The sequence below is a fragment of the Salminus brasiliensis genome, chromosome 24 (assembly GCF_030463535.1).
Source record: "Salminus brasiliensis chromosome 24, fSalBra1.hap2, whole genome shotgun sequence".
Taxonomy (NCBI): Eukaryota; Metazoa; Chordata; class Actinopteri; order Characiformes; family Bryconidae; genus Salminus; species Salminus brasiliensis.
This window is the reverse complement of record NC_132901.1, coordinates 27,769,190-27,791,375: the sequence shown is the minus strand read 5'-3', so window position 1 is coordinate 27,791,375 and position 22,186 is coordinate 27,769,190. Positions and strand designations below refer to the sequence as shown.

At 38.8% G+C, this 22,186-nt stretch overlaps 1 protein-coding gene and 1 long non-coding RNA gene across 4 annotated transcripts in view; both read right to left on the bottom strand.

Moving 5' to 3' along the window:
* Positions 1-228: 228 nt before the first annotated feature.
* LOC140546783 (uncharacterized) lies at positions 229-4,154 on the bottom strand. Its single transcript, XR_011978366.1, has 3 exons — positions 3,187-4,154; positions 734-1,151; positions 229-390 (listed from the first exon to the last, which is right to left on the bottom strand). It is a non-coding gene; the product is annotated as an uncharacterized lncRNA (long non-coding RNA).
* Positions 4,155-4,970: 816 nt separating this feature from the next.
* Positions 4,971-22,186, bottom strand: part of ndrg2 (NDRG family member 2) — a 40,775-nt gene continuing 23,559 nt past the window's right edge. For all 3 annotated transcript variants that reach the window (XM_072669602.1, XM_072669603.1, XM_072669604.1), the window contains exons 2-16: positions 18,616-18,709; positions 16,681-16,722; positions 16,480-16,585; positions 16,002-16,122; positions 15,460-15,522; positions 14,790-14,850; positions 14,088-14,174; positions 13,568-13,624; positions 13,368-13,471; positions 12,558-12,596; positions 12,402-12,453; positions 12,267-12,314; positions 10,773-10,808; positions 10,602-10,653; positions 4,971-8,461 (exon numbers count right to left, since the gene is read on the bottom strand). In XM_072669602.1, the coding sequence (XP_072525703.1) occupies positions 8,298-8,461; positions 10,602-10,653; positions 10,773-10,808; positions 12,267-12,314; positions 12,402-12,453; positions 12,558-12,596; positions 13,368-13,471; positions 13,568-13,624; positions 14,088-14,174; positions 14,790-14,850; positions 15,460-15,522; positions 16,002-16,122; positions 16,480-16,585; positions 16,681-16,722; positions 18,616-18,690 (1,107 nt within the window). In that variant the 5' untranslated portion in view covers positions 18,691-18,709 and the 3' untranslated portion in view covers positions 4,971-8,297. The remainder of the gene's footprint in view (positions 8,462-10,601; positions 10,654-10,772; positions 10,809-12,266; positions 12,315-12,401; positions 12,454-12,557; positions 12,597-13,367; positions 13,472-13,567; positions 13,625-14,087; positions 14,175-14,789; positions 14,851-15,459; positions 15,523-16,001; positions 16,123-16,479; positions 16,586-16,680; positions 16,723-18,615; positions 18,710-22,186) is intronic.

Here is a 22,186-nt window from a genome sequence, read left to right as displayed (position 1 = left end):
CTGAATTTGGCAGGCAGGCAGTACTGCTGCAAACATACTGTCATCTGGTGGGTAGTTGTGGTATTGCATGTCTTTTAACACTACTACTACTACTCCTAGTACTAGAACTGGTCAGATTTACATCAGGAACAGGCACGGGTTTGCCTTTAAATTAGTCCATGTTCTTTACTGTATATCTGCTAATTTGTAAAGTGTAAAAAGAGAAGACTTAAAGATGATTTATGGACATTGTTTGTTTATTTTTTTAAGTTAAAGAACAGTTTTACAGAAATATTTATTGTATTTTTGGCAACAATAGGAAAAGTAGAATGCTTGGTCCTGGTCATCCTTGCTAGTCATGATGAATTTTCTACCAAATTGGAATAAACCTTAGAATGAACACCAGGGTACCTGCAACACACACACACACACACAGTTAAAAAATGACTAAATTACATATTTATGTTTCATATTAAGCCAAACTAGCTCTTTGTAAAGATGTCTTGCATACAAAGTCATAATACCCTGCTAGGATTACACTAGGCCTACTACAATGCCTAGTAATAATAAGACGAGATCGCTAGCTAGCACACATGCACTGGTGAAGTGCTGCTTGCCATTGCAAATATGCATCATTTGTGCCGGTCTGTGCAAATTTCAGCTATAAAAACACAAAATAACCTTTAGTTTGAGAAGATATCATTCAAAACATCATAAAAGATGTCTAATTAGAAGAGGTCTACACCATCTTTACCTCCACAGAGCAGCTGACTGCAGTGTAGGAACGTGGACGAGGATGTTACGTTTCCAGTTGAGTTTGCAGCTGTCGTCACATTGCCGGTGATGGAGCTTAAACCTGCGGTTGTCATCACACTGCTGAGAGAGGCTGCTGTGGAGACCCCACTGGTTTGAGAATTCAGGGTGCTGGCTGTTGTAGTGGATGATGCTCCTGTAGTGGTTCCAGACGTATTGGTGATTGCAGCTGAACTTGAGGTCCCAGTTGTAGCTGTATCAGAGGCTGAAGACGTATCAATCAGGTTAGATGTAGTCCCAGCAGGACTGTCAGTAGACGCAGTTGGATCTCCTGTAAAGCTGGTGTCTGTAGGGGTGCCTGTAGCCCTCTGAGCGGTGCTGACCAGGAGAAGGATAACAGAAAAACTCCAGAGCTCCATCTTCAACAGTGCAGCAGCAGAGCAGAGTGAGCGAGACAGTGGAAAGAGATGAACTTAAAGTAAATGCTTGAGGAACTTTAACAGCAGCTTTCACATTAGGGGAAGTCATTGTGAAATCCAGAAGGCTTTAAAAGCCCAAAACATGAAGTACAGTCTGTACAAACTGGTTTAAACAATGGGAATGTCATTTCAATCATATCGTCAGTGGGGAACTCTGAAGGTCAATGCAAATTGGTTCCAACATGAGTCTAAAAGACAGATTTTAGTTGTTTTTACCATTTAAAGTTGAATTACACTGTAAATAACAGCCATTCACAGTCGGGTGACATTGTGGCTCACTGTAGAAAAACGTTCTGACTTTTTACAGTGGTGGTGAATGGATCCAGATTCACAAATATAGCCATTTTATTAACCATCCAAACCCACCAGTGAAGCTACACGTGTCTTCCGAGTTTTCTATGGAATGATGATGATGGTAAAACCGTGGCAAACCCTGAATGACTATTTTGCCTCATAACACCCTGCATGTTGCTCTACACCTAGATTGTATTAAAAAGTGTCTCAAAACTATCATACACAAGACAGACCAGGCAAGCCTAGTTTAGCTGGACCTCCATTGAGGACCTAATGGTCAATCCATTCCAGCAATGGAGAGTTTGGAGTCTGCTCTTTATTGCGTGAAAGGTTCTGTGGCATAAAATCAACTCTATTCTTTAACATTTCCTGTGAGCCTGCCTGGTAAAGGACTCCAGTAAAGGACTTGCCCTCAGAGCCTTAAGATGTAGACCCCATATTTACTAGTATTTAGATATGAAGGGCCCGGGACCTCATCAACATGGCTTGAGATTTCATCACAATAATATCAAGGTTAAGGAATGAGTCCCAACTTTAGGTTACCTAAGATAACATCACTCTCAGTAGGATGGATACTTGTTCTGGGCACATTTACATAAAGAAATACTATCCTCGAACCATCTTTACTATGAACTTAAAATCTTACAAAACAAGAGATGAATTCCTGACTTCTAAATTAAGCCACGTGACGGTCAAAAGACTGTGATGCTCCTAGGCTCGAGACTTCTGCTGTCTTCTATGTGTCCTCATGCTTTTTACTGAACTCAGCAGCCAATCAAATTGCATAACATTAAAGCAATTACAATTTCCTAAATTCATATAGACCCAAATGCAAAACTTATAATAACACAAAAATGTCTCTAACAACAACCATTTCTTAATGATTAAATGTGTTACTTTCAGAAACAGCTTTTTTAGAGGCACTGACCTCTTTGAAAACCTGGTTACAGACTACACTGCATTACACAGTTCAGATAAGCCAAAGCAGTACATTACACCAATCAGCCATAAAATTAAAACCACCTGCCTAACACTGTGTAGTTCCACTTTGTTTGGTCAAAACAGCTCTGACTCATCGAAGCATGGACTCCACAAGACCTCTGAAGGTGTCCTGTAGTATCTGGAGCACCAAGACTAATATTAGCAGCAGATCCTCCAAGTCCTGTGAGTTGTGAGGTGGGTGGGACCTCCATGAGCATCAGTGAGAGCCTTGGGCGCCCATGAGCCTGTCGCTGGTTCACCAGTTCACCTGTTGTCCTTCCTTGGAGCACTTTTGGTAGGTACTGACCACTGCATACCAGGAGAGAACACACCCTTCAAGACCTATTTCCTGATGATTTGTTGGGAGATGTTCTGACCCAGTCATTATCTAGAACATCATAGTTTGGTTCTTGTCAAAGTGTCTCTGATATTTACGCCTTATTCAACACATCATCTTTAAGAGCTGACTGATCACTTGCTGCCTAATAGGTCCACCCCTTTGTCAGGAGCCTCTGGAACCAGATCATCAGTGTGGTTCACTTCACCTGCCAGTGGTTTTAATGTTATGGCTGATTGATGTATAACTTAAAAACAGTTTTTTTTACAGTGTACGAATTACAAAACATGATAAATCTTTTTTAGAATATACACAATTAAGCAATGGTAAATTTTAGCATGCACTTGGTTGTATTTGGCTTACCGCTGCTTTGTCTTCACGTTGACGTCGTCTTCCAATGGAAATCTGTGTCTAAGTTTCTGGAAATACAGAATCTGTTCACAAATTATTCACAAAATCTCAGTATTAGTTTCAGATGACCCTATCACACTACCAAGCTCTAACAATAGCGGAAAAGGTTGGCAGTAGCCTGTTGCACAGATACGCAAACTTATAATTAACCACCTTAAATAACTGCTGCTTTTTAAGGTGCTACTTTAGTCTCGTAGTCCGTTATCAGTCAGGTAGCCAGCTATAAATGCTACACCCAGCCTTGGCATTCGGCCCGAGCCTAGCTAAGCTCCCTGTGTGTCTGGTTGCTGGGTGTTCTTGACAACTCCAGATGTCTTTTTTAGTTAGTCAAATCAGTCTCTATAAACAAGCTCTTATAAACAATGGCACTAAGATGTTTTCTTAGTGATGGACCTAAATCTGTCCACCGCTTTGGTAACACTGTTGACGACCACCATGAGAATGTGCTGACGTGCTAGATAATTACAGGTTTGGAGAGAGAATTCGGATTAGGGCCCCTGAAACTTCCGAGGGACGCACATTCATTGTCTTGACATCAGAGATAGGGGCCATGGGGCCTTCGTGGGCTAGCAACCCAAAACAAGGATGAATAAGCATGAAGAGGAGAATATAGAAGGAGGCCATCTGAGTTCATACATGTGACCAAGCAACCGCACTCAAATAGTCCAGCCTGTCTTAGCAACAGGGACTTAGCTAGGATCTAATGGGCCCCCATGTAAAAGTATGCATGTATGTAATTGTACAATTTGCTTGTAGCTCTGGCACACCAGTCCACCTGCTAGCATCTAATGTTAACCTAAATGTTTACAATGGTGATAACTACGTCATAATTAATATTCTGATTCATTATTTTAACATAATTATTCTGAACATTTAAGATTTTAGAGTTATAAGTAATAAATGTACTTGTAAGCAGCAATGCAAGAGGTCCAAGCACCAATCTGTAAAATAAATTGATAGTATACATATATATTGATAAAATATGTATTTAGATAAATTACATATTTTAATGAATTAGTTTGACAGAATCATTTTTAGACTTATGAGTAAAACATTATACTCATAAGCAACAATGCAAGGGGTCACAGAACCAATCTGCATAATAAATTAATAGTACATAATTATTTTTTGATAAAATGCATTTTTATATATTACTTTACATTTACCATTTACATTTTTATAAATAATAAATATATGCAAACAGCTATGAATGTTAGTCCAAGCACCAAAGTGCACAATGAGGCCATATGGTAATTGTTGACTGAAGACAAAATACATGAAGGGCAGTCAGAGTTATTATTATTATTATTATTATTATTATAAATAGCCGTTATTTAATATAATTTCTAATTAATTTACCAAAATTCATGTCTGTATGACTTAAGGTTTGATCTGCAAATTAGAATAAGAAGAAAATATTGGTTAAAAATGGCAAAAATTTGGTTGTACTACTGCCTCAGTATTCAGTGTTTGGGGCCTAATTGAAAAATCTAATGATTAATATTCTGATTAATAATCTGATATTATCTGTAAAGGTAATTACTTTTGTGAAATCTGGAAAGTTTTTGCATAGCAGTGAATTTGCCTAGAGGTGGAGAATGCATTCTCAACAACCCAGAGAGTGATTCTATAAATAAAACATTATGAAAGTGTATTTTACCCCCCTATAGTAAAGTCCCCCTGCCCTCCCAGTACTTACGCCACTGATTAGCAATAACAACTCAAGCAAGCAAACGTGATTTGCATCCCTTTTATTAATATTTTTTTTTCAGTTGTTTATCATTTTACACAGAAGAATTAGCCACACAAGGAATTTTGATTGTATTCTGTTAACATTTTAAGCTTCTTTTTTTGTTGTTAATAATATTAATATCCCCCTTTCTTTAAATACTAATGCTAGAAAAGGTTACACAACAACTAGCACACTGATGTCTAACCTGTGAGAACACTGAGACTGTAACCTAGCACAACAGAAATCAAAATAAGATTAAAAAAGGGTATGATTGAAGAGAAAAGGAGACAAATTAAAAAAGAAAAGAGGACGAGCATTTACATTCTCACAGCTCCGCCCCCCCCCCACGCAACTCTGTTTCTTCGTCCCTTTTTTTTAGAGTATACATATATCAGACCCCTTTTTCCCTTTTTTGGTTTAGACTCTCTTTAGAAATGGAAAATCAGAGAGGCATTGATGTCGTCATCCAGTATGAAAGCACTGTAACTGTGTTTCCTTCTCGACAGCATCAACGAAAGCATGTTCCTATAGCGACTGACTAAAACGATACCTTGTGTCCCGCCTATTGACGTCCACGATTAGCGTTCCTCTGCTCCAACTCCAGACACTAAAGCAGACAAAGCAAACCATAAGGCAGGGGTGGGGAAGTCCAGTCCTGGAGGGCTTGGATTCCTGCACAGTTTAGTGCTTTCCTGCTTAAGCTCACCTGAATCAACTTGCCAGTTAATTGGCAGGTACAGTAGGCGTGTTAGAGCAGGGGAATCACCGACCCGTCCTGAAACCAGCCCTTAGTTCCTCAACCCTGCCATAAAAAAGTACAAAGGCAGACTCCTTTAAGACAGCTCGCAATCTGACTGGACACACAAGCACCTCAAGTGAGCTCATCAATCACTAAAAGCTAAGTCTTGGACGGGTACCCCGTGGGATTTTTGTCTAATGAGGTTTCAGGGCAGTGCTATGCTGAAAATGATGGCTTCCTACAACACATTAATGTCGGTTAGTCGTTTTTCTTTGTGTTGCTGAATCAAAACAGTACTGGTCTCTGATTTGTATTGGCAATTCATTTGGCAACAACCATGAGGCTATGGTTAGAATTTCTTAGCATATTAGGCAGTAATTCTGGAGCTGGAATAAAGACTACTAATGCCAATTTGCTATTGATATCAGTAGCTGATTAACAGTGAAGAGAGGAATTAGAGGCTTATAGGTTAAGTGCTAGGCAGCTAACCTGTTGGCAGTGTAGGGGCTGGTTAAGCGACTGGGGGTTTTCATTTCTCTGTTCGGTCAAAATCGGTCAACAAATTTCATCATTGTTAAGAGCGACTCTGCAAATTCCCTTCAATTGTGCTAATGTCGCACACACACACAAACACACACACACACACAAACACACACACACACCAATCTGCTTATGCAGGACTTTCTAACTGTTCAAACCAGTGACTGGAAAATATGGATGGCATGGTTCCATGTCATGCTGTTCAATAGAAATGAAGCCAAAACTGGCCGCCATGCTGTCAAATTTGCAACCAGGGTCTGGGCAAGTCCTGCAGATGACTGGTCTCGTCCAGCTAAGGCTGTCAATCACTTAATTCTTAGGTGTAGCCCCGCCTTCTTACATTAGAGCATTAAAGTGTTAAAAGCTGATTTTTGGGGGGAAATAAAAAAATGGACGGGACGCTGGAGATGGAAAGAGGCGGGGCTGTTTTGTCATTGAAACAACATATGGGGATGGGCGGAGCTACACGTCATACAGCAACCAGCCAGCAGAGGCGCTAGAGCTGTGGTTGCCTCACTTTTCAGAGATGTTGCGCTGTCCATGTTTTCTACAGTCGTTGGTTTAAAACTTTTGGCATTTGTCGTTGATAACAGTGGGTGAAGGGTCTTTATTTAGTAAATGTGGCTAGTAGTTGCTTAGCAGTGAAATAGAAACAGAACTAACCTGCCAATAAAAACAGTGAAAAGGGTGTATTAAAAAAGAAGTTCCAGTTATGAAATGTATGGCTCATCACCACTGATGCTTCCAGGTATTTTACTTGGAACATTAAGGACTTATCATTATCTTAGAAGCCTCTGTTCTGTCCAGAGCGAAGTATGAGTGGTACTGGTTGCTGGTTGGGAGCACTGGAAGGGTTTACCTGGTCACTCTTTCAACAATGATGACCAACTTCCTGAGCCCTACTGGCTGAAAATGAAACGTCAGTCCAACTAGAATAGGAATCCAAACCTCAAATCCTTAAATCTTAACCCATATCACCTTTATCGTCTTTTTATAACTCACTTTTTAACACTTCCATGATCCGCACGGCCACACATACGAAAAATAAAGAAAAACACGCTTAACTGACGAGGGCAAAATAATTCAGGCATGCATTTTGGAGCAGGCAAACATACCAAAGTCCCATTATTTCCTGAAACCAACCAGCAATCATTAGTTACAGCATCTACTTTTCCACCCCCTTCTTTATTCTGTCCTTTCTTGTTTACGTCTAAACAGGGCAAATGGAAGACATGAGCTGGCTGCCACTGAAAGACAGCAGTATTTAGCCGAGACCTTTTGCCACAGTCCCGGGTGAGGGTCACATGACCGTTAAGTACAGACCATAATACTTTGCCTTCATCTCAGCAGCAGGATTGGAAAATGACAGAATATAAAATTACAAATAAAATGAAGAAAAAGAAAATAAACACCAAAGAGTATTCAAAAAGAAGTCGACGTACACACATTGAGTATTTCTACTCTATTACGTTTTTTTCTCTATTTTTCAACATGTAATTAAGAGCTGTTATGTTTTATTACATTATTGTCATTATTAATATATATATAATCATCATTAATATTCATATTAGAAGTATTACTATTGGTTAGCACTACATTTGGGTCTCTCTACAGGCCCTGTCCACGCCGCAGAGGTTAAAGGGCTCTAACGTCTGGCAGACGGGTTGACGGAGGGAAGGAGAGACGGATTTTCTCTCCTCCTCTCCTCGCATCGCTTCTCGCAGCCATTCGCTCTCACTTTCCTTGCGAAACTCTCTGCTCTCGCTTCCCTCCACGTGCAGGATGAACGAATCATAAAATGAGAATGAGATTAAGTTTGGTAAGAGGAGGTTCTCCGCATTTCTCTTTCTCCCTGGCTAAGTTTATCACACTCTCTCTCGCCCTCTCTCTCTCTCTCTTGCTCACTTTACACTGTACTTTAGATGAATGGATATGACTGATTTATTATGACTTTCTTAGAGTAGTGCCTCCACCTCCAACCATCTATCCATCCACCTTTCTTTCACTCTCTCTCCCTCTCTCTCTCTCTCTCTCTCTGTTTCCTCTCCCTCTTCAGCAGGACACCTCCATGGTGTTGGAGGGGCTAGGGGGCAGGTTTCCGCCCTGCGAGCCCTGGGAGAGGGTGCGGGACCGCGAGCGAGAGCCCTCCATGGAGTAGGAGGAGGACAGGGAGGTGGTGCGTGAGCGAGAGAGGCGGGTCATGCAGGATGAAGCCACTGAGGGAAGAGAAAAGAGAGAGAGAACATGAGTTTTTTAATTATTATTTTACAGATTTGTAAAAAATCTATTCATAATTAGGCAGTTAAGATGTAAATAAAGTAATTCAGAGCTGTTTTATGTGAAATGTGGTGCTCTGGAGAAACAGTGGTGGAGAATACAGTGGTGGTGATATAAGCAGGCGTCTTAAAGTTCAATCCCAAACTAAGACTGCGTAGGTGGGTAGGATGGCCCTGCCTCTCCCCTATCACTAAGTGCCACGGTAGCCAATGTGAGCAATGTGATGCAATAGTTGACCTCCAAGTGCACAGTCCAGGCCTGCTACCGTAGCATGACTCAAAGAAAGCACATGCTAGCCATCACCCTCCCAGCTTGGTAGCATTATGTGTGAAAGGGGATGGCCTAGCTAGCTGGTGGAATTTGGGCTTGACTAAAAAAAAGAACAAATAAACAAGAAGCAGAAATCCGAAACCTCTAATGCCTCTACAAGCTTCCCAACAGAAAGGTATTATACTCAGGGGTTACAAACCAAACAAAACACTGTGTTACAATGATTTAGAGGTATGGTTTTGGCTTAAAGCACGGTCATTTATCAAGGACAGATAAATGGAGAGAGTCATCAGGCAAAACGTCCAAGAAGATATATTACTTATCTGATATTTATTCAGTGTGGCAAGGCGTGTCGCAATGCTTATTGCTTTCTTACACTCCTCCAACAGTCTATTTTCACGCCTTCCACCTGCGTCGTTTAAACAGCAGCGCTGCTTGTGAGTATATCTACAGCGATGGGAGCGGTGGTCTCAAAATGAGGGGTGTTCAAGTCAGTTTCTGGTGTATTGCTACATGTCTTGACAAAAGAAAACACAGAAGCTCCACTGACTGAAAACAGCCTAGACAGACGTTCGTGAACAGTCAGACGTTCGTTGCTATCTTGGCAGTGAATTGTCAACACAGGCGCGTGCAGCCCGACACTCGTACACCCCCCCACGCTTTACACCACTGAAATAGCAACCCGCCAAGGTCAGACTGACCGCACCTGGCTCTAAAAGGGAACGTTGAGCAACACGCTGATTGACGTTACGCCCAAAACAAAACACACCCATGATTCATTTAGAGACTTAGAGCCGAGCATGACTAACTTTTTCTGTCGTTACCATAGCAAAGACGCGACACACCGACGCGCTTTAAGTCAAACTGCACGGTGCACGGTTGATGGCTCGCCTAAGAAGTTTGCTAAAATAGGGCCTAATTTGGTCGTAGTATTAAATTTTTATAAATTTTTATTTACTATCACTATTACCCATTCTTATTCTATTTTCCTTTCTATATTTTATTACTGATATACAAAATAAAATCAAATAAAATTAATTAGAAAATTAATTTCATTTAAAAGTTTTACATTTAACATTCTGTGACTTCACATAAAACAAATATTCATTATTGCCTTTATCCTTTTCTATTAATTATCTTTAATTATTATAACTATCCATCTTTTGTTGTTTTTTAGTTGTACATATTTTTTTAAGCCTATTTTAATACATTACGTTTTGTCAAACGTTTGGAAGCACTTTGAATTCTAATTAAATTTGTTTGAAAGGTGCTGTATGACTAAAGTTTTACTGATTGACTGATATCATAAAACGGCAATTTTTATATTATAGCAACCCCTGGTTCCTATCTCCATCACTCTAAAGATATCAGAGTCTCCACTATCAAACATCATCACACCACACCCCACTGTTAATGACCTTGTTTACCTCTCAAATATTGATTTATGCAACTCCTGATAAGTTTCTCGTCACTTCACAGTGTAAGCAGTTACAATGCATGGTTGTTGTTGTTTAGAGGCTCTCTATAATTGGTCTAAATCTAATCTATGTCTTTTTATGATACATGTTGTTGTCCAGTGCTCTGGTACACTGTACTGATTATCCTCATGACATACCCCTGATTTAATTTACCATGATAATCAGAACACGGCGTCATATCACCCCCCTCTATCAGAGGAACAGAAGCCATAATAAATTAGATAAGTAAACATCACACAATAAACCATAGCTTATCTCTTCTTAATGGATATTGCTTTCTCCAGCAGATCTATCAATCAGATAAACATTAAAATGATTGTGGGCTACTTACTGTATCCCATTCCCTGGATGAAGTATTTGAATGCCTCAGTCAGTTTGCTGGGCTGCAAAGAGACGCAATGAAAAAGAATGGTAAATAATGGCATCCTTCATAAACCTTTACTCAGTATTCATTATTCAATCATTATTAACTTAACTGAGAAAAGCATTTCTATTGTGTTACCTGAGTGAGTTGTGGCATTCCCCCAGCGTCGGCCATCTGTAGAAAATAATAACACACAGGAAACACATCAGTTCAAGAACATTCAGGTGTGAACCTAAACAATAATAATAATAATCATAATGTATTATCATTTTTTCACCAAACTATACAATAATCTTAACATATATAAAATAATATATATATATATATATATATTTATTAATACTTCAAATATTCTCTTATAATAAGTAATAAAAACAGTTGTTTATGATCATGCTATGTGTTCCTGGTCTCTGCCTTAGCCCCGCCTTGTCATTAGTGTTCCCACCTGAGCTTCCTTTGTAGCCCTGCCCTCTTCTTAATCTCAGGTGTTGGTCTGTGTATAAACAGTCCCTTTGTTTGTTGTCTGGGCTTGTGTGTGTTATTTGACCGATCACAGTGTTGCTTAACTTTTTTGGTTCCTGTGTGTTCAGTTCTATTGTCAGCTTTGTTTATTTTACATTTAATAAATGACTTGCATTTACGTCTGCCTCTGCCTCCAAGCTCACAACTGTGACACTATGAGGGTGATGTAGCCGACAAGTAATTGAGGTCTACTGGACCTGTTTTTCTGTGAGATTTATTATGTTATGCTGAGTGCTTGAGCCATATGAAGACACCAACAATAACATGGCATATCAAATATAGAGAGAAACTTATAAAAATATATTCTTTCTATATTTAAACATTCTATTTTTATTTTGCTGCTAATGCCCATGTCCTGTACTGAACACTTTTCTAATGACATTTGTGAAGCTGTTTACAAACAAACACTTAAACTAATTTTTATTAATTACTAATGTAATCTGCACACCAGACCTGTTTACTTTAACATACTATACACTTCCAATTACAAAATTAGACACTACATATTTACTATAGCTTATTTCTTTATTTTATTTCTTTATTTTTAAAAAACTACCCATTTTCTCCCTAATTCGGATCGCCAATTATCCAACCCATACATATAATGCTCCCGATAAAGGGAGGGTGAAGGCCGACATACGCCTCCTCTGACACGTGTGAAGCCAGCCAGCCAGCCAGCCTGCACCTCTTTTTCCAAACTGACGCTGATGAAATGCCACCAACGTGCTCTGAGGAAAGCGCCGTGTCAGCGGCCTGCAGACACCAGTGCCGGCCAGTGCTACGCTGGATTGATGGAAAGGCCAATGGTGCTCTCTCAGGGCCCTGACTGCTGCAGCATGACCAGGATTTGAACCAGTGATCCTCTGGTCATAGTGACAACGTCTAATTCCGCTGGACCATTAGTTTTTTTATTAGTCTGTGAATTGTTTTGTCTATTGTTTTTTGTCTTATTGTTTGACCCTTAATCTATTTCTATCACTGCACTGGAGGAGTAGCTTAACAGTATTTCGCAGTGCTGTACAAACTTGAAACTGAACTGAAACTATGCATTGGATTTTCCACTGAACTATATATTTAAAAAGGTTAGGCTGCAGAAGAACATTGCACTACCTTCAGGAATGAGGTTGTAGTTGGGTCCAGTTTGCTGTTGCACTCCACCTAGAGGAATAAAATCAGTGACTTTCTCGAATCAAGAAAGACTGCAGTACAGCCACAGTAAACAGTAGAGTAATATACAGAACGTACTGCAGCTTCTTCATAAGGTGCCTGGTCCCCTACCACCAGCATGACAGGACATCTGAACAGATAAAAACAGACAGGAGACAATGTGAAGGAGATGATGTATGTTTCAGTTTCTGTACATGTTTTTTTTTATTATATGACTTATTCTGAGAGACTCACTTGAGAGTACTGTTGCGGTCGATGTTCAAGTCCCTGCGACTGTAAGTGAAAAAGAGAGAATTAGGGGTTTAAAGCCATTGTACACTTTAAAGTGTGTGTAAGTGTTCACATTTATAATAGGATGTTGTTTTGTTCATCTGTACTGTTGTGTAACTGTTGCTGACGTAGTCATTGTTCAAGCCTGACTGGACAACTAATGCATTTGACATGTTTGTACCCTTATATAATGTATTTTAAATCACTGACTTAATTTACCATTTAAATTCTGGACAAAAATGCCCCCTTACAAAAAATAACATCAGATTTAAACAAGGAAAAAAGGTAAAGCAATTTATTTTGGAACAAGCATGTTTAATATGGGACATAGGAGACCATAAACATATACATATATATTCACTGCACATATTACATATTCACAGCACTGTGCAAAAGCTTCAAACCGCTGAATTGAAAAGCTTGATCTTAAGTGTTTATTTTCTCAGTAAAACACTAATATTAGATTAAATATTAAAAACATCCCTACATAAAGTCATGGTTTTACATCTTGAGGGTCTAGTATTACTTATCCTTATCATTTAGCACCTGGTTTTGCATCCAGGAGATACTTGGAGCCAATCTTTGTCTTTCAAACTACACCTGCATCTGTTCTAATGTAATCTACAGTAAAAACTCTACATATGCAGAATTCATATGGCACACATTATTCCATACATACAGATAGTTACTTTCTGTGACCTGCTGCCATCATGACACTGTGTAAAAAAAACAACAAATGTATGTGAGTGTGTGTGTGTGTGTGTGTGTCAGTACCTGCTGTAACTCTTCCAGAAGAGTTCGATGTTACTGAGGTTGGGGGCTTTAGAGATTCTATCTCTGTGAGACTGAACAAGCTCTGTGTTGGCCGAGGTTTCCTCCTGCACATACACACTCATGTCACGACAGCTCAAGCTTTGAATATATCGTTAATCATAATCACAAGAACACACACTCACACACTCACGTATACACACCTGACTGAAGAGGTGACTGAGAATCTGCTCTGAGAGAGAGGACGTCAGCGTACTGATCTGGAATAAAAGACAGGCGTAACGTAAAACTCTGTTCTGTACACCATAAACTGGAAACACTGCACATATTCTGCACTCTGTACATACGCCTGTCAATTCATCCATCTGTCTAGTCTACGATCGCATTAACCTTACAAAATTTCAAATGTAATTTGATGAAGATAGATGTGATGTAGATTAACTTAAATAGGATAAACAGCCGTGCTGCTTTAATGAAAATGTTCATTTCAGAATTTCATTCATTTCCACTGTACTACTCAATTGCAGTCTTGGGATTCACTGTCCTGCTTACTTTCGTGTATTTCATGCTTCCGACCTCTTATATTTAGCAAGACGGTCTTCAAGACTGTTAGGAGACTCTTAAGAGTTAAGAAGCAGTGATTTTTTAAAGAAATAAGGCTTGTAATGTAAATGAAGCTCATTGTTATGCAACCCCCTCAAATACTGCATATTAGCTATGTACCTTTTGGGCGGCCCAATCCATCCAGCCACGAGCGTTTGGGTCAATGTTGATCAGAACAAGACCTTCCACAGAGTCTGGGTTATTCAGCTAAGAGAGAGAGAGAGAGGGGGAGAGAGAGAGAGAGAGAGAGGGGGGGAGAGAGAGAGAGAGAGAGAGGGGGGAGAGAGAGAGAGAGAGGGGAGAGAGAGAGAGAGAGAAAGAGAGGGAGAGAGAGAGAGAGAGAGAGAGAGAGAGAGAGCTTGAATGACCCAATGTTACACAATGCATGAGTGTAGCACTGCAATCTTTAATGCCTCAGGGCAGATAGAAGGCAACATTTTGACCAATGGCCAGATCAAATCCTAGTGAGGCAGTTAAAGTATTAGACTTTAGCTGTAATGGATAACATTAGTTCTATAAATGAGTTTTTGGATGGCGTGAGATTCATTTATATTATTCTTCATTATATCCCTAATACTTAATACTACAGTAATTCAAATCACATTCAGCCTACAGGATTCTGCTACTAATATTTTATTAGTTATTTTTGCCTGTAAAGAATGTGACAAAGTTTTCATTCCTTTTTTAGTGTTTTGGAACACTTTTGATATTTGCTATATATATATTATATTTGCAGTTGATTCTCATGAAACCCAGAATAGAGGTACTTTAGACTACTTTTCTAGGCGAGACGAAAATAATAAAAAATAGAAAGAGGCTTACCGTGAACCTTGAAAGGATATAAGCTCCTGCTCCAACCCCAACTCCAATCACAGAACGAAAACTGTACCATAGAAGAAATATAGAGCCCTGGTTGAATATATAGTATGTGCTGTTTAAGTCAGATAGAGGAAATACAGGGGATGATGCCAGTTTTCTTGTACTTCTAAAATACAAGCAGCATCTAAATGCCAGGAAATAGAGAACCATTACTGGAGAATACCAGATCTGTCCACCTTCCACCTCAAATCCATTTGAAAGACCGTTTACATATACAGATGATACAGATGATATAGAATTATGACAGATTCCTCTCCATCTTTTTCAAATGCTTCTTTCTGAAAGGAGCTACAGATCCATAAAAACTAAGACACCCTGCTTTAAGAACAGCTTTTAAGGTCACTCTTCTGATTAGTGCACATCATAACAGTTTGTCAGTAAATTCCAGCCTTTGTAAGAATGTACAGATAAAATTACTGCGTAATCTTTCACGATTCTCCTGTACCTAAGATACAACTTAAACTGCACATTGTTTACTGTATATATATATATATATATATATATGTAGATATTATATGATATGTTGAATCAATCAATCAATCAGTCAGTCGGTGAGTCAATCATTTCCCGTGGCATGTATTAAACTGTGGCTTGACTGAAGCGATCGACTCACTTGAAGTACTGCAGGACAGCTGGAATCATCTCTGCAAGCTGATCCATGGATGCATACTGGTACCTGGACAAGAAAGACATGCTGACTGTTACCAATGTGAGAAATAATAGTATGACAGGTCAAATTGGGCCTGCTCCTTTTATGCACTGTCACCATATAAAAACATTCCACATAATATGGAATATATGTCTAGTTTTTACTGCCATTTAGAAAGGGAATGGCCACAGAAAATACAATTATGGAGGTGTGTTTTGTTTTGTGGTATTATATGTGTAATGTGCATCATACACTTGAGGCAAGCCAATATATTTTAGGACTGCATTTCCCACAAGCATTCATTCTGGTCGAGAATATAATAATATATTAGTTGAGCAAGCGTTACACTGAACACTCTCTCTAACAGTTAAGATCATCATTAAAAAAAAAAAATATATATATATATATATATTGTGTGTGTGTATGTGTGTGTGTGTATGTGTATATATATATATATATATATATATATATATATATATATATATATACACAAACAAAGTTCATACCCTGCAGGGTAGGGGGCAGCACCGTCCTCCTGTCCTGGGGCATCCACATGAACTACAGTGAAGTTCTTCACAATCTCCTGCATCTCCTCAAACTTGAAGAAAGTGGAGAAGCAACTCTTACCTTGGAGAGAGAACAGAGAGATACTAAGAGAAAGACAAAGTATGTACATCTAAATTCATGCTTTAAGATGACTGCTGCTATTTGTTTACATTATAATAAATAAAAGAATGTTATTCTATCAGAAATTACATAAGTAAGTCCGATTTGATATTACTAAACACCTTCCAAATCTCAGCTGATGTATTATAAAGTATATTGTTGGTGCATAAGCTTACAGGACCTGTGAACTACATTAGTCTTAAATCTCAATATGAAGCAAACTTCAAGTTTACTACATTTAGGTGAAGCGTACCAGCGTAAATTTACACTACATACAAGTGTTGAGCAGCCGTGTGGGTGTATGCGTGTAAAACCTACTCTCCATTCCTATATCATGGAAGGTCAGAATGGCTGGTCTTCGAGTGTTTCCCGTGCCATGCAGCGTCACATGGAGCAAACCGTGTGGAGTCTCAATACTGTGCTCCTATAACACACAGACAGGGGGACATACATGTATACAGTAACATGCAAGTCCACTATTTAGGAACAGTAAATGGTGCCCTCCTTTAAGTGTCTTACCTGTCCCTGGTCCAGAAGTATTCTGGCTGCAATCTCAGCCTCCTGTACAGAGAGACACACCAACATTAAGTAGGGAAATTTACCCTTTATGCACTGTGTCCAAAAGTTTGTAGACACCCCATCTAATGAACATAGTCAGCTACTTTAACTTTAACTAGACACAGCTTGTCTAGTCTCTGTGGATAAGTAATAAAATAGAACTCTCTGGAGCAGATGAACCAACATGAGCCTATCGGCACCATGATGTCTAATGGCAGGTGTGGGCTAGAGGGGTATAAAGCCCCCCAGCATTGAGTTGTGGAGCAGCGGAAGAACTTAATCCAGTAGTTATGTTGGGGAGTTGAGGATGAGATGGGATGGTGATCATCCAACATCCTGACCTCACTAATACTCTTGTGGTTGAATGCAATAAAATCCTTACAGCAATGCTCGTAGTAGGAAGTCTTCTTCTCTGGACAGTAGAGACAGTTACTCCAACAAAAGCAGGATCAGCTCTTTTTAATAGCCTTGATTGCATAAGAAACCAGAAATGAGCAGGTGTCCCAATACTTTTGGTCTTTGTGTACAAACACCACACACTGTAAGAATACAAGGCCATTTTCCATTCAAGTGAGTGAGTGTACTGCAGTGAGCAGTCTTAGCATCACCAGCAGGTGGCTCCTGGAGTCCTCAATAAACTGCCAAGGTCCGAAATCTATACTGAACACTGGCAACACCTATTAGTCCACCACTCTGCTGTAGGAGCAGCTATCTCCCAGAACATGAAGCACAGGAACAGCCTTATATGGAAGCTGTGATCTTGGCACAAGAGCCCATTACGAATAAGATCATCTGAGCCCTCAGATGAGCCGAGACCAAAGCTCCATGTGACTTTATGCGGAGAGATGACGCGAACAAAAGCTCTGATGGCAGAATCCGCTGTGACGTAAAAATCCCCAGGCTAAAAAAAGCTGGGCTTATTTCCACTTCTATAAGTGTGGAAATAAAGATCTCTGGAATGAGCTTTTCTGGGACAGACAGGAGACCGAAGCCAAGCGATGTGTTTTAAATATGCAGGAAGTAGGAAGGGTTCTCTCATGGTGCACAGGGGCTGCCACAGTCACAGCAGTTGTTACAATTTTAGGGATTTGACCTTGTTTTCTGAGAGTCATGTTCGACTTATTATGGCCTCTTAATGTCAAAGTCCTTCACCAGCGTTATTACACTGGACATTTTAACCAGGCTTCAGTGCTTGTTTTGAAAGGACCTAGCATGTAGAGATATGTTAAGACTACAAATGATGGATGCCCTAGATCGCTGATACAGTTTTACAATTCGATGCATAATGAAAATTGGATTTTTTGATAGATAATGAAGTATTAATAACCTTAGAACCGTGGTAACAAGATGTTTTCTATTTATAAAGATATAAAAGCCTACAATATATTTATATAAAGGTACTTCCACATCTAAAATAAATTTGAGGAACACGATTACATATAGACACCTGCACATTCCTCCGTCCCATTCTAACCCCACAGGCATTAATAAAATATGGAGCTGCCCCCCCTTTGCTCTAAGCTCTACCAGCAGCAGCAGGTCTGGAGCTCTGCTGCAGTTACTGAGTCAGTTGGAGGCTTTTCTGCACTCTGCTCTGAGCTCAGCACTCGGCCCTGACCCCGCTCTGTACCTTTACGTGGTCTGACAGACACTCGGTGGCTGAGCTGCTCTCTGTGAGCTGTTCCTCCTAAACTCTTCCACTGTTCAATAATAGCACCACTCACAGCTGATGGAGGAAGATCTAGGAGGGAAGGTCTAAATTTCACCAGCTGACTTGTTACAGAACCACGCTGGAGTTCAGTGAGCTCTTCAGAACCTCCCGTTCTCTCACTGATGTGTGGTGATTAAGAGGAGTGTCCCTGTATGTATGACCTCTCACATTCTAGAACAACTGACCTTCACAGCATCTGGTTGACCTGTAAGTAAAGGCTTGTCCTCCGTGATGGCGATCTCCTGCATTTCGGTCGTCATGATGACTCCTTCCTGTGTCCTACAAGGAAATGGAGAAAAGGCATTTTAAAGGCTTTACCTTACACACACACACACACACACACACACACAGAAACAGAGACACACACAAATGTAAGCTTCTCCAAAGTCCATGGGGACATGCATGTCTCTACAGAGTTTAATCAGCTTTTTAATTAGAATTTGCAGAAAGAAGTAATTAGCATTAAAAGAGAGAGAGAGAGAGAGAGAGAGAGACCCAGAGAAGACAGAACACAACATGGTGAAATTATTAAATTATTAAACCTTGCACAGTGGGTTTATTAAAATCTGCTGCTTTATTATTCACATAGTGACCTTTCCCTGCTGACAAACTCAAGCCATGGCATTTTAAACATGTACTAACTGTGTGTGTGTGTATATTATTATTATTTATATATTTTTTATTTAATCCATTTATTTATTTGTTCATCGTCATTCTTATTTATTTTTTTTAGTTACATTTATTATTATTATCTTAGTGATTTTAGTGTAAATTTAGTTTTAGCTTCATTTTAGTTTCCTACGTTTCTTTTGTTTTAATATAGACTTTTATAATTTGTTTGTTTGGTTTAAAATCTTACTTTGATCTTACTTATTTTCTATTTCTGTTGCTTATTTATTTATTTAGTATCTTTCTGTTATTAATTAAATCTCAGTTTGTTCTTTTAATGCCCTCTTAATCTTCCATTATCTAAACTGTTTTCTATTTAATGTTAGTAATTTGTTTAAATGTACTTCTAAGTGACAATAACGCTTAATTGATTGATTAACTGATGTGTGTGTGTGTGTATGTGTGTGTGAGTGTGTGTGTTTGTGTGAGAACACACAATGCAACTATGTTGATGTATGTATCCCATGAGCAGTTCCATGCTTCGGTTCAACAGCCCTGACGTGGCATTCGTAACTGTGTGTATGTGTGTGCACAAGTGTGTGTGTGTGTGTGTGTGTGTGTGTGTAGATGAGCTGCCTCAGGGAGCCTCTGTCTCTCTGCATCTCAAATGGGAACGATTAGTCACCACAGCATCTCTCTCTCTCTCTCTCTCTCTCTCTCTCGTCCTTCTTTTCCTTCTTTCCTGCTTCATTTCTCTCCTCTCTCCTCTCTCGGCTCTCGGCTCATCCCCCATTTTTAGATTTGAAGGCTGGCCAGGCTGATTAGTCTCTTGAGAGAAACCACATCCTGAAAATAATGCGGACAAATCTATCAGAATGATACTGTGATTAATAAAAGCCCTGGTGGAGAACGGCGCTGCAGGAGAACCGAGCTCCTTCAGTACATCTCTGCATGTTTGAGAGCTCAATCAGGCTTTGTGATTTTCTAAACGAGCTGTGGAAACATTACAGAAGCAATGGGGCGGCGAATGAGCGGTGGTTCATTACCTCAAAACTCAAGAAGTACAACAGTACAGTATATCACCAAAGCCCTCCCATACTGTAGAGAAATATCAGTGTGTGTCCAAACTAAGTGATGTACTCAAACCATTAGAATTTGTTTCATGTGCGTATTTTAACATGAAATAATAATAAAGTTAATTATGCTGCAATTCAAACGACAATATAAGAGAATAATACAATATAATGATTAAGGCTAAAGATAATTACATTTTAATAAAACAATTAATACAATTAAAAATGGGAATCATTATTTGATCAGTAAAACAAGCAACTGTAGTTAAAATATATATTTTATACACAAAAAAGTAAATAACTGCTAATAATAAAAAAGAATAATAAGAATTAAAGAATAAATAAGAAGAGGAAGAAGATGCTTTTTAAAAAAGGCATGCTAAAAAGATATTTTAAGATCAATCAATGAGAAAATTAAAATAGAAACATAAGTGAATAATGACAAATAAAGAACTGAACAAGAAAGAAAATTAATATTTAATTATTAGTATTTATAATGAATTAATAAATGTATATTTATAGTATATAATATTATATAATATAAACAAAAACTGTAGTTGCATTTTTATTTGATATAAAAATGGAAATTGTTATTATTATTAGTAGTAGTAGTAGCAGTTGTAGTAGTATGGGTAGTATTATATGGGTAGTATTATATATATATACACACACACACACAGACACGCACTATTTCATCTGTATATATATATATATATTGCTTATATTTCTATATTTTCATATTTTATTTTTTAACTTAAATTTAACTTAAATGTAACTTATTCTATTTTTATTTTTATTTTATTTTTCTTTATTTCATTAAGTTAAGGTTTAGTTTAAGTTTAAATTTAGATCTTTATTGTATAGCTTTGATGTAGGCAGACTGTCAAAAAAGCATTTCACTGCAAGTTATACTGTGTATTACTGTGTATGTGACAAATAAAATTTGATTTTGATTTGATTTGATTAGTAATAATAATAATAAGAAGAAGAATAATTCACATAATAAAAGCAACAGCTGAACTAAAAATCTATTTTTAAGCTTCTTCTTCTTACTGGGGAATCCAGCGAAGAAGCAGTCACTACCGCTCGCATGCAGTGGTTATTAATCTGTCCAGATTTCCGCAGTCACCACTACATGCTCTCAGGTGTGTTCTGCTGCAGATTTCTGAAGGGAGTGGCCACCAGGTGGAGCTGAGGGCACAGGCAGGTCAGGCTAAACGGATGATCACTACCATTACAGACGTATCTCGCCCTCGGCCTGCGAGAAAACAGGTTTGAGCTAAACACCACAGACAACAGGACGTGTATCATGAAGCGTCTCAGTATCCAGTCCTGCCTGAGGGGACAGATCATTAAAACAGTGTTGGAGCTCCTCCTCCCATCTGTGCAACTGTAAAGAAGCCGTGCAGGAGTCTGGGTGTGCTGGAGGAGGCTGTATTAAAGGAATGCTTTGAAACATCTAATTAATCTAATTCAGCCCAAGTGTCGATCAATCATCACGTTTGGTGCCTGAAGTTAAAATGTCTAAGTAAATAGAGTACGTGGTTTCTAAAAATGGGCAAACATTCAGTCATTTTCACACTGTGTTTTTTCATACACTGCACAAAATGATAACATATCAGCTATTTCAATCATTTATAACTTATTTTTTAGTGGGTTTACTGATTTTTAAGTCATGTGCTGTATTTCACTGGTAGATAATTCGGCACATTTTGAATTATGCAAAATGATCTGCCAACAGAATAAGACTCTTTTAGTAGATAAAATTAATTAAAACAAGTGAAATTAATTCTTCTCATAATATTTCTACAATAATCTAATTAAAATTTAAGAATATTTCACTTGCTAAGATATCATTTTGCAGTGTAGCTAGATTTTAGATCTTTAGATTTTTTGATCTCACAATGTAAAAATGTAGTAATGCTGGAGATGGCCTGATCCGATCCAGTGGACAGAAACTAGCTACTACTACAGGACACCCTCTCGGGTCTTGTCTTGAGTCCATGCCTGGACCGATCAGAGCTGTTTTGGCGGCACCAGGAGGACCTACAGAGTGTTAGGTTATGGTTAATCG